Source organism: Lagopus leucura, unplaced genomic scaffold (assembly GCF_019238085.1).
Source record: "Lagopus leucura isolate 7727_CA_CO unplaced genomic scaffold, USGS_WTPT01 Super-Scaffold_100110, whole genome shotgun sequence".
Taxonomy (NCBI): Eukaryota; Metazoa; Chordata; class Aves; order Galliformes; family Phasianidae; genus Lagopus; species Lagopus leucura.
The window spans coordinates 36,299-48,262 of NW_024962326.1; the positions used below are offsets into that span (position 1 = coordinate 36,299).

At 52.9% G+C, this 11,964-nt stretch overlaps 1 protein-coding gene across 2 annotated transcripts; it reads left to right on the top strand.

Annotated features, from left to right (window-relative positions):
- The first annotated feature begins 28 nt into the window (after positions 1-28).
- On the top strand, positions 29-10,179 carry LOC122189010. 2 transcript variants are annotated; one of them, XM_042887777.1, is made up of 4 exons: positions 29-62; positions 5,307-5,527; positions 7,062-7,555; positions 8,384-10,179. In XM_042887777.1, exons 2-4 carry the CDS (start codon positions 5,410-5,412, stop codon positions 8,537-8,539), a joined length of 768 nt encoding a protein of 255 aa, XP_042743711.1. In that variant the 5' UTR covers positions 29-62; positions 5,307-5,409; the 3' UTR covers positions 8,540-10,179. The 2 variants fall into 2 exon arrangements, with proteins under 2 accessions (XP_042743711.1, XP_042743710.1); XM_042887776.1 differs by lacking the exon at positions 29-62 and adding an exon at positions 3,585-3,662.
- The last annotated feature ends 1,785 nt before the right edge of the window (positions 10,180-11,964 follow it).

The following is an 11,964-nucleotide window of genomic DNA, read 5'->3' on the forward strand; positions in this document are numbered from 1 at the left end:
TCATCAGCAACGGAGGAACGGGGATCAGAAGGGATCCAAAGGCTGGTGGTGGGAGTCCGGAGGTTGGTGGGGGTTTATAGGGGATATAATGGGGGATGGGCTCGAGGTGAGGCGCTGGGGGGAGGGGGGTTGGGGAGAGGCTGGGATGCTATGGGGTGGTAGGGATTTGGGTGGGTTGAATCAGGGTGCTGGGAGTGGCTGGTGTCCTCTAAGGGAGTGATATGGGAGGTGTGGAGAATGAAGGGGATGTGAAGGGGACAACACGGGGTTTTGCACTTGGGATGGAGTAATCCCAGATACAGAATCACAGAGTCACAGAACGGTTGGGTTGGAAGGGAGCTCCAGGATCACGGAGCTCCAACCCCCCTGTGCCGTGCAGGGCCACCAACCTCCACATTTCACAGCAGCCCAGGCTGCCCAGGGCCCCATCCAGCCTGGCTTCCAACACCTCCAGGGATGGACGGGGCATCGCAGCCTCTCTGGGCAGCTGTTCAGCCCCTCACCGCTCTCACAGCACACAACTTCCCTGACATCCAACCTCCATCTGCCCTCCCTCAGCTTCATTTCCCCTCGTCCTGCTCTCATCTCCCCTTGCACAGAGCTGACTCCCCTCCTGTCTGCAGGCTCCCTTTAGGCACTGCAGGCTGCACTGAGTTCACCTTCTTTTCTCCATGCTGAACGAGTCCAGCTCCCTCAGCCTGGCTTTGCAGGGAGGTGCTGCAGCCCCTGCTCATCTCCAGCTCCTCTGGACCCTCTCCAACAGCTGCCTGTCTTTCCTGTCCTGGGGGCTCCAGCCCTGGATGCCGTGCTGCAGATGGGGCCTCACAAGAGCAGAGCAGAGGGGGACGATCACCTCCCTGTCCCTGATATACGTAGAGACTCCCTGCAGAGAAGGACCTGGGGGTCCTGGTAGGTAAAAGACTGAACATGAGGCAGCAGGTTGCTCTTGCAGCTCAGAAGGGCAGTGATCCCTCAGAATGGGATCCTATGTTCCATCAGCAGGGGGGTGGCAGTGGGACAGGGAGGGGATCATCCCCCACTACTCTGCCCTCGTGAGGCCCCATCTGCAGTGCTGCATCCAGGTCTGGAGGCCCCAGTAAAAGAAAGACAGAGAGCTGTTGGAGAGGGTCCAGAGGATGAGGAGAGGACCATGAAGATGCTCAGAGGGCTGGAGCACCTCCGCTATAAAGACAGACTAAGGGATCTGGGCTTGTTCAGCCTGGGGACGAGAAGGCTGCAAGGGAACCTCATTGCAACCTTCCAGTATTTAAAAGGGGATGATAAAAAGGAAGGGAATTGATGTTTCGCAAGGGTAGGCAGCGATAGGACAAGGGGGAATGGGGTTAGATTGGATGTTGGGGAGAAGTTCTTTACTATGGGAGTGGTGAGGTGCTGGAACAGCTGCTCAGAGAGGCTGTGGATGCTCCATCCCTGGAGATGTTCGAGACCAGGTTGGATGGGGCCCTGGACAACCTGGGCTGGTGTCAGATCTGGAGGGTGCTGGCCCTGCTTGTTGCTGGGGGGTTGGAACATGATGGTCTTTGGGGTCCCTTCCAACCCAAGCCATTCTGTGATTCTTTGAATAGGACCCATAGTGACCTTACAGCCGTGTGCTGGGAATGAGAGGCCGGTCGAGGTCATTGAGTCCTATAGAGGCCATAGGGCCTATCATAGCCTGGCACCAGCGTGCTGGGAATTACCAGCCTGGAGAGGCCATAGGTGCCTATAGAGGCCACAGAGGAGGCCATAGAGGCCATAGGGGACTGATAGAGACCTATAGATACCATAGGGACCTATAGATGCCATAGGGACTTACAGAGGTCGTATGGGCCTGGAGAGGTCATAGAGGACTGATAGAGACTTACAGAGGCCATAGGGGCCTGGAGAGTCCATAGATGCCTATAGAGTCCATAGGGGCCTATAGATGCCAAAGGGACCTATTGATGCCATAGGGACTTATAGATAGGGGCCAGGAGAGGCCATAGGTGCCTATAGAGGCCATAGGGGACTGATAGAGACTTATACAGGCCGTAGGGACCTATAGGTGCTTGTACAGGCCATAGGGGCCGATGTGGGGTGCTGAGACCCAGCGAAGCTCTGAACCCAGGTGTGCCCTCCCTGCTTGTGCTCAGTCCTCATCCCACCTCATATTTGTTATTATTCTCACTGTTAATTACTCTGGCTCTCCAAAGCCTCCCTCACCCGTAGCTCAGTGGTTGCACTGTGCAGCAGTGTGAACTCTAAGGTCATTTTTATCAGGCTGTGATAACTGCTGGCAACGTTTCTTTGGGTGGCTGGACACACAGACCGTCGAGGCTGGGATTTGCTAATTGCTCCCATCTCTGTCATCCTTATTCAGCCTCTGTCTTCCCACTGAACTCCTGATGGTGTCACTTTGCTGCTCTCCAGCTGTGCTGCTGCAGGGCTGCTTGTCCCTGCAGCCTGGGATGGAGCACAGCCCCAGCTCTGAGCACCCCATGTCCTTATCCTCCAGCCCCACATTTAACACTAGGTGGTGATATCACCATGAAGATTCCAGCTGAGGGCGGGTGGCTGCTATGGCAGGGAAAGTCTCTGCTGTACTGAGGACTCCACGTTAAAGCTGAATTGGCTTTAAGGTCCCTTCCAACCCGAGCCCTTCAATGGTTCTATAATCTTTAAGGACTCTTCCAACCCTAAGCCATGCTGTGATTCTATGATTCTATGGTGGAGATGGTGTGAAAGAATTGTTTGTAGCCCCTCTGGAGGATGTGGTTTGAACAACATGGCAGGTGTAGGCACAGGCAACCCCGTCAGCAATGGATTCCGATGCATGGAAGAAAATCATAGAATCACAGAATTGAAAATGTCCCCTAAGACCATCCAGCCCAACTCCAACCCATCCCACCACGCTCACTGACCACGTTCCCAAGTGCCACCCCCACAGCCCACCACCTCCCTGGGCAGCCGGTGCCAATGCTTGGCTGCTTTTTCAGACGAAGCAGAGGATGAGAACCTCCTGAGTCTTCTGTGCATCCCAGCAGTGGTTGAGATGCACAGAAGGGCAGAGGAGCGCGAGGGAAATGCCAGTGGGGAAACCCCAGGGGCCTCTCCAGGCTCCTGAAGGCAGGAGGCACGAATGCTGGGAGGGTTTTAATCTCCTGCTGAGCATTTCGTGTTGGCTCCCATGCTGTATGGGGGATTTGAGGGATTTGAGCTGGGGTGGAGTGAGAATTACTTTGGATTATTGGGATGTGAGGTTGAATATTAGCTGCCTTACGGAGGATAAGTCGGGCAGGGCTTTGAGGCAGATGTGCAAATCCCCAACACATTAAAGCACCAACACGTTCCTTGAGAAGGGCAGGGGGAAACCGAGGCACAGAACAGACGACGGCTTACCTGGCACGGAGCAGAGGAGAGCCCAAACTCACCGCCGTCGGCCTTCAGCATCGCCTCCCGGATTCTTGAGAGCTAATTTTAAAGCCCTGGGTTTGCTGCCTGTAATTCACTGCTGCTGTATTTCCTGTCTCTCTGCCGTGCTGAGGTTTCACTCTGAGCACTGAAAAACTGAAGGGAAATTCCCTGCCCCGGATTTTTCTGTTAGAGAAACTTTTTCAGTTGCACCCAGAGGCCGATTCCGAGCTGTGGCCACCAGGATTGGGGCAGGAGAGCCCCCCACCACTGTAAGTGTGCACCCCAAATTGCAGCCCTGGGGCTTCACAGGGTCCCCGTTGGGTTATATGGAGAGGTGTGGGGGGGGGGTCGGGATTTTTGCTGTGTTAAAGCAACCCCATTCCCCAGCACCGGGGGAGAACGTGGGTCGTGCCCCTCTGAGCCCTGATCATCTGCGTCCCCAGTTGCTTCTTTAATTGCAATTTGGGAAATGCTTCTCCGGGTTACACAGGAGGTTAAGATCTCCCGTCCCCTTAATGACAAAGTGGTAATTTGGGGGGAAATTAAGACGTGGTTAACTACTGAGAAACCAGCAGGGCTCGTTCAAAATCAATATGGGCTTGTTGGGAATGGCAGCTCCGAGTCACACACGTCTTAATAATTAATTGGCACGGTTATATATATCTCCTAGACAAAATATATCCTCTTAATCTTTAATTAGTTAGCTGCTTTGCAGGTTTTGTGTGCTTGGTTTTCAAGAACCAGTGGGGGCCCAAAGAGCTGAGAGCGCGACGCAGCTCCCATCACAGCTCGTTTTGGGGTGAGGAGCACAGGGAGCCCCGTGCTGAAGGCGACCTTGCCACGGTGTCTGCAGTTCTCTTGGTGCTTGGAGCGTTCCCTTCAGCTCCACTGGGATTTTTGCCCTTCATCCCTCTTGGGTTCCCACGTTGCTCTGGGTGGCGGAGGAGTTGTCCCCAAAGCCATCAGCTGAGCCCTTAATTACAGCCGGGGCTTAAATTCGCAGCGCTGAGCGGTGGCGAAGCTGGAAAATATGACAGGAAGCAAAGCTGATTTGCATGTTTATGCTAATTGCGATTGCACAAATCTTTCAAATCAAAGCGTGCGTTGCAGATGGCTTGCAGATTTACACCACGCTTTGGCTTTATTTATTATCTTTCAGACTGGTAATAATTGGTGCAATATGGTAAAACTGGAAAGCCTAATCCACAATACAGCTGTTAAAGTGAGGAGAAATGCGCTGAACACAACGTGGAGAGGTTATTTTTCGTGGTGACAATATTTGGCTAAAGCAAACCTTGTGGGCACGAGCTGGATTTTCATGTGGGGTGTTTTCAGGAGCAGAATGGGCAGCTCAGGGCTGAGTGAGTGAAGAAATGGGAGTTGTGCCCCCATGCTTGGACCTCTTTCCCCTTTGGGGTTCATTGCCAGGAGTTTGTTTGCTCTCACACCGCTGCAAACAAACAAACAAAAAAAAAAAGAAGTTATTTCTCCAGTTCATGGAATCACAGCTTATCTGTGGCTGGAAGGGCTCTTAAATATCACAGAACCATAGGATGGTTGGGTCGGAAGGGACCTTAAAGATCACAGAACCATGAGATGGTTGTACTGGGAGAGAACTTACAGATCTCAGAACCTTGAGATGATTGGGTCGGAAGGGTCCTTCAAGATCATAGAACCGTAGGATCGTTGCTTTGGAAGGGTGCTCACAGCCCCCCAGCCCTCTCCCTGCTCCGGACAGGTCCAATCCCTCCATCAGGAGGCCTTGAACTTCTCTCCACTGTGGGCTGAGAGATGGAGAAGTCCAGCTCAGCAGTTGGGTTATCCCCTGCTTTGGACAGCATCACTTCCCTTTTCAGCTTTTTTTTTCTTTTAAATTGCAAGAAAACTGCAACCACGACTTCTTTCCATCACAGTGAAACACCGACATCTCCAGAGATCCCGCAGCAGGACGGAGCACCGTGCTCCCCATTGCCACGTCCCCTCCTTGCTGCCTTGCTTCCTCCCTGACCAGGTGTGATGGAAATGGGTGAAGTTTTCCTCCAGCTGTGCCAGGAGGTGGCCAGGCTGCGGGAGCTGTGCTCCAGGCAGAGCGAGCTGCTGCAGAAACTGAGCGCCAGGAAGGGCCCCGTTGTGGGTGAGCAGTGGGGCTGGGGACGGGGGGAGGTCGTGCTGAATTGCTCCTTCACTGCAAAGAGCAGATACAGGCTGATGGGAGGGGATTTCAGCCTTTAACCTCATGCTGCTGAGAGGTTTGCTGCCAAAAAGGGTGTAATGAGGAAGCTGGCTGCAGGCACAGCTCCCTGTGCTGGCTGTCACAGTGTTTGGGCTTTGCCTTTGCCATCCAATGCATGGCCACGTGTGTGAGTCTGCTGAGAGCCACGCTAAGCCACCCCAGGCTGCGATTTACTCTGGTAAAAGCAGGGAGGAGCTGTGCCAGATGGTGCTGATGGCCTGGAGACTTTGTGGGAAGCAGGCATGGCGGTGGTGCAGCCTCCAAGGGCTGCATGTTGCCCATGCAAATGCTCTCGCCCACCCCAGCAGCCTGCATGGCTATCCAAGCCATGGCCCTCCTATTCCCCACCGTGCTCTGGGTGCTCATCTGCTCCCCTCCAGCACTCCAAGTAATGAATCCTGCAGGGTCCTGCAAGCTTTTCCCAACCTTACAGGCTGTTTCATGCAGTCAGAAGGTGTTTGCCCAAGCAAAGAGCTGCCACATGCTCTTTTAGCCCTGCGGCCGCCTCATTTCCCCCACAGTGAAGAGGGTGAGCCTGCAGCATGGCCCTCTGCACGTCTTCTGCATGGGGCTGGAACGCAGATAAACATCTCCAAGCAGCACGCGGACCAAAGCCATCACGCGAGGACGCAGAGATATCTCATCATCTCCCCTGGTGGGGCAGCTGATGCTCTTCCTCCAGCTCTCAGCCTTCTCTGTCTCCCTCCATCTGCTGCTTCATGCTGGCCCAGCCTCGTATTTCTTGCCATCCCTTTTCTGTGGGGGCAGCGAGCTTTGCTTGCCACAAAGGAGATAACACTGGGCTTTTTCACTATAGCACAGACAGAGAATGAAGCAACAGGAAGGGAAGAAAATGTAGATGGGATGCAGCCCAAACTCACCCAGCCCTTGGTGCAATGTCTTTTGTTTCCAAAGGACCTCTCTGGTACGAGGTGGGGGTTGTTAGGATGAGTGAGTTTTGTGAGTGCTGGATGAGTTGGCACCAAAAGGCAGAAAAAGAAATTGTCTCAGTTTGGATGCTAATTTAGTTATTTGTGGTGGGGGTAGAAAAATTAGTCAGCTTGCTGTAATGTGTCGCTATATTTAACGATCTTTTTAGGCTGCTTTCCCTTAATTGCGTATCTTGTGGTCATCGCTGGAAGGAAGAGGCTCCCAGTGATAGGATGAGAGGTGATGGCCTCCCATTGCACCGAGGGGGTCAGGTTGGATGTTAGGAACAGTTTCTCCTCTGGGAAAGTGGTGATGCATTGGCACGGGCTGCCCAGCCAGGTGCTGGGCCAGCATCCCTGGGGGGTGTTCAAGAAACTGCAGAGATGTGGCACCTGGGGATGTGGGGTGGGTTGGGGTTGGACTGGATGGTCTGGGACGTCTTAGTGATTCCCTATGAAAGCACAGAGCCCCAAGACTGACCTCTCTGGCTTGCTTTCTTTCCAAGACATCCCCATGTCTCTGCCCATCCAGTGCACAGAGGACGCTTGGACAGAGGGAGGGGAGCAGCCAGCAGCCAGCCCCCAGGTGCACCCCAAGGCCCCGCAGGGCTCTGCCCACCCTCTGGCCCCACCAAATGCTGCCCACACACTGCCTGGTGCCAGTGGTTGGTACCCAGCTTGCAGTGACCTCAGGGCTGGGAGAGCCACCCTCCCAGGGGCTTTTGGCAGCAGCCAGGCGGGGAGAAAGGAGAAGATGCTGGTAGACACATGGCTGGAGGACTGTAGGATGACTCCTACCACCAACAGCCCTGAGGAAGGAGCAAGAGCTTGCTGCAGCCCACAGGAATTTGTGACACCGAGCAGCGAGGCTGAGCACTCCTTTCTGACTATCCTGGACCTCTATGAAGCCCCAGAAGCTCTTGGGAGGGAGGATGCTCCCAGCGACAGCGCTTTGTCTGCTGCAGAAAAGGTGCCAGTGGAAATCCGGGGACCTCTGAAGGTAAACATGAAGGGGTCAGAGGTTTCTGTCTGCTCTTCCCGGTGTAAGGGCACCTGTCCATCTCATCATCATCCTCTCCTTCACCCTTCCTGTAAGGTGGGGAGCTGTGGTTGTGGTTACACCCTGAAACTGATTTCAAGTGGAGTCAGGTCCATGAAAACTCCATTCCAGCACCTGGTGTGCTTTGGGAGAAACCCAGTGACCCTTCCCAGCTGAGGGATCCTTGAGGCAGCCAGTATCGACCTCTGTTGGATCTGCAAATTAAATAAGCTCTGAATTATTTCCTTCAGTCTCTCTGATTCATACGCCCCCAAACACGGATTCCAAAATACATCCTGAGATGCATCCCCTCATTCTTGCTCAGCCTTCAGTGTGTGTTATGTGTGGGGCACCAACACTGGGCTGGCCACTGAGGGTCTCTGAAATGCCAAACTATTTTCCTTTAATTTCTTTTCCTAAATGAGACCCTTAGAAATTGTTTCATGGCTGCTGTGGTGACGCATCCGTGGGGAAAGCTATTGATTTTTGGCCTGGGTTATATTTAGAAGCTGTTTTCTTCTTAAGAAGAAGGAGAAGAAGGAAAGAAGTAGAAGCACTGTCTGTCTGCTGAAGTCCTAATGTGCCTTATCAGCACTCCGATGATAATGGCACAGGAGGAAATAAATGCTGCTCCCCATTTGGCTCCTTTTCTCACACTCTGCCCTGGGGGAAACAACAGGCGATGGGAAGACCCTTCCGGGATCCTGCAGTGGGTGCGGGGGGTCTGAGTGCTCGACGAGAGGCTGTGTCTGCGTTCCCACTGATCTCTTTACCGTTTGCTCCCTGCAGACGTCCTGGACGCCGGGATGGATGCTGGAGGACGCAGCGCTTGGACCCGGCGCAGCTGCGGCTGCTCAGATGTGTGACATTTGCCAGGCGACCTTCCCTGCAGACACCGCAGCTCAGGCTGACTATTTAAAGCACGTCTTAACCCACATGAAGTAGGGCTTTAGGACTTTGTGCTCAGAAAGCCATGGGTGTGCAGCTGTGAGCGGCACAACGGGCTCCGGACCTGCATGAGATGCGGCTGCTGGGGCAGCTCAGGCTGCAGTTCCGTTCTGTGCCACCCGGATCGGTGCCTGCTGTGCTGCCTGGGGGCTCAGCGGGGGTTCTGGGTGTATTTCGGCTCATTGAGCTTCATGGGTATCAAAACTGCTTTTGTGCTGAGCTCCAGATGCATGTAGGAGGTTTGGGGAGCTGCAGCTTAATGGGAAGTGGACATTTTTTTCCAAAGTTCTCTGTAACTGGAAAATGCTGAATTTTTTTAATTTTTTTTTTTCCTTGAATAGAGACATTTGAAAGCTGCATTGTTGCTTTTTCCAAGAACACAGGAGGGGGGATCACCATGTTTTCATGGCACTAAATCTGAACTCGCTTTTGGAGAGGGTGCCAGCGCCGCATGCACGATGCCACCCACCCTGCAGCAATGCATAGCTCCCATCCCTATAAGGGGCACAACTGAGACCCCTCCTCATTAAAACCCCATCAGCTCTGGCTCGTTAGCTCCTGGGAGTTTAATTGCTATCCAGGTGGGAGGAGGCTGCTCGAAGCCCATAGAGGAGGGGTGGGCTGATGGGTGTAGGGAACAGCAGAACAGGAAGGAGTTCCTGCCGCGCAGCAGCCAGGTGGGCACATGGTGTTATTCTGCCATATCCCTTCTATCTGGAGAGCCATCTGCAAACCCAGAATGAAGATTGCACTCTTCCATTAACAGCACACGTGATGCTGCTATTCTATAATGCTTTCTCTCAATACGCACCCATGCGCTTTGTGGAGGAATTCACCTGCAGAGCTGAGGAAACAGCAGGGCAAAACGCCGATTAGCTCCAAATCATTGTTTTGTTCTTTTTCTTTCCTTTGGAAAAGCCTTATCTCAGACCTTTACGCTTAACAAGTAGCTCTGAAACGGATCTGGCATCGCATCTCGGAGGCAACTTGTGTTTAAATCAACGTCCGGCGTCTCTGCTTCCATGGATCGAGATTAATTCCTGTCTCCAGCTCCAGAATCTCATCTTTAGCAGCACAGATAACAGCAATGACTCGAGGCTCTTCCCAGAAGCGTAGCTGCATTATGAAGCAGTGCAGCTGATGATGAACATCTGTGTGTCCCGAGGGCAGGGACTGACTTGCATGGGGCAGCACCGGGTCCTGGCAGTTTGGGATCTGCAGATTTGGGGTTTGCGGTCTGGGGACCATTTTCCAGGATGGAGCCCTCAGCTCTCTTTGAGCTGCATCTCTGGGCTCAGTTCCTTCCATGCAGATTCTCGAGCTGTTCCTCACCCTGAGCATGGACAAGACCTTGACTTGGTTGGGGTTTCTTACAGTGCTGCCTTCCCGTTGGCATCTCCAACAGCTCCAAGCTGCCTCCTGTGGCTCCCTGATTTAATTAGGCAGTGGCATAATTCTATGGTGTTTTCTGCTCTTCTATAGGGCCTGGAAGAAAATATCAGTTTGCAGCTTGCAGAGTTGCTAGAAGCACCAGCTCTGACAGCGCTCTGCATCAAGAAGGGCCATAAATTCATTTGGCATAATATTGTAACAGCCATCCAGAATTTGCCAGAAGGAAGAAAACCAACCCAGTTCCTCCTGCTCTGAGAGCAAGTCCAATAAATTTAATTTAAAAACTGTGAGCACAGATGGCTTTTCTCAAGAGTCAAAGCAGTCGTGGCAGAGGGCCGACTTCTGTGAGATGCGTTTTGTGATGAGATGCAGGTGTGTTTGCATGGCACAGTTCAAATTAACGGGAATAGTGTGAGTGTAGAGCCCTACACCCAAAGAGGGACAACTGCATGCACCAGTGCAGGTCAAGGGCTGAGCTGCTGGAAGGGAGCTCCGTGGAGAAGGACCTGTGGGTCCTGGTGGCTGACAGGGTGATTGTGAGCCAGCAGTGTGCCCTGGTGGCCAAGATGGCCAATGGTGGCCAACAGGTTGACCAAGGGTTCGCCACGAACCTGCAGTGTGCCCTGGTGGCCAAGAAGGCCAGTGGTATTCTGGTTGACCAACAGCTGACCAGCAATTGACCAACCATTGACTATGGGCCAGCAGTGTGCCTTGGTGGTGGAGAAGGCCAGTGGTAGATGAGTGGTTGACCAGCAGTGGACAAATGGTTGACCAACAGTTGACCAAAGATGGACCTCAAGCCAACAGCGTTCCCTGGAGGCCAAGAAGGCACACTGTTGGCTGCACAGAGCGTGGCCAGCAGGGCAGGGAGGTGCTCCTCCCCTCTGCTCTGCACTGGAGAGGTTTTGGGATTGTGTGACAAATCACTCTGGGCTCGTTTAGGGTCACTCAGACCTCGAGTTTTGGTGTGATGCTCTGCCTGTGCTCCTTTCCTGGTGTCTCAGGCTGGGGCTGAGCTGTAGAGGTTCTGCCACCATCTAACTTCACTGCATGAACTTTCTCAACGTGCTTCGTTGTATTTTTAGATGTTGAGTTGTACGGTGCAATTAGTCACCCCCCCTCCCAGCCAGATGGTCCACGGTGACACAGGAGTTTCTTTTTTTAATCCCACACTTTCCATTGGTGTGAGCATGCTTCTGCTTCCCAAATAACCTTAAGTATAGGGTGTTTGTTTTAGCTGCAGGGTGGGCGGTGTTATTGTTTTCCCCAGGTCTGCTCACCGGGTCTGTGGTGTTGTCATTTCTGGAAAGGAATGGCAGATTGGTGGCAGTTTCCAGTAAGGAGAAATTGGAAAAATCAAGGCTGGATTGGAAAATCAAGCAGAATTACGCCTGTTTTATTTCTTGCTGCTGGGTGCAATGCCTTGGGTTGGGGGTCGGCGTGTACTCCTGTGGCTCTTGGTTTCAAAGCAGGGCTGGGTGAAGGCGATGCCACCATTTCCCAATGGAAACCAAACTTTGAAACTGCAGCTGGAAAACAGATCAGGGTGGGAAATGTCCAGTTGTTGGGTTTTCTAATGAAGAATACTGGGCTGTGGGGAGGGAAAAGGGGACATGGGCGTCCTGGCCGAGCGCAATTATCCAGTATCAGAAACATTACGACCACATTTTTACAGGACCCAAAAGCAATCAGGATCCCACCGGACACAGGAGGGGGAATGCAATACCTCTAATGGGGAATGTGGTGAAATATTTACATTTCCTCCATCAGCAGCAATATTTCTTGAAGGAAGGAAGCTGCACTTGTGCCCAATCCCCCCCCCCAGCTGCTCCCCATCCCCAGGGGAAGGGGTTCACCACCCCACAACCCACAGCAGGAGCACACCTACGCTCCCAGAGTGGGTAGGAAACTGCTACTGTCTCTGTTAATTAATAACTGATCCTCTGTTTACATCTCCCATTAATAGAAGAGAAATGTTTTCCTTATCCCAGACATGAGCTCAAGGAGTCTGAAGCTGGGACACGGAACAA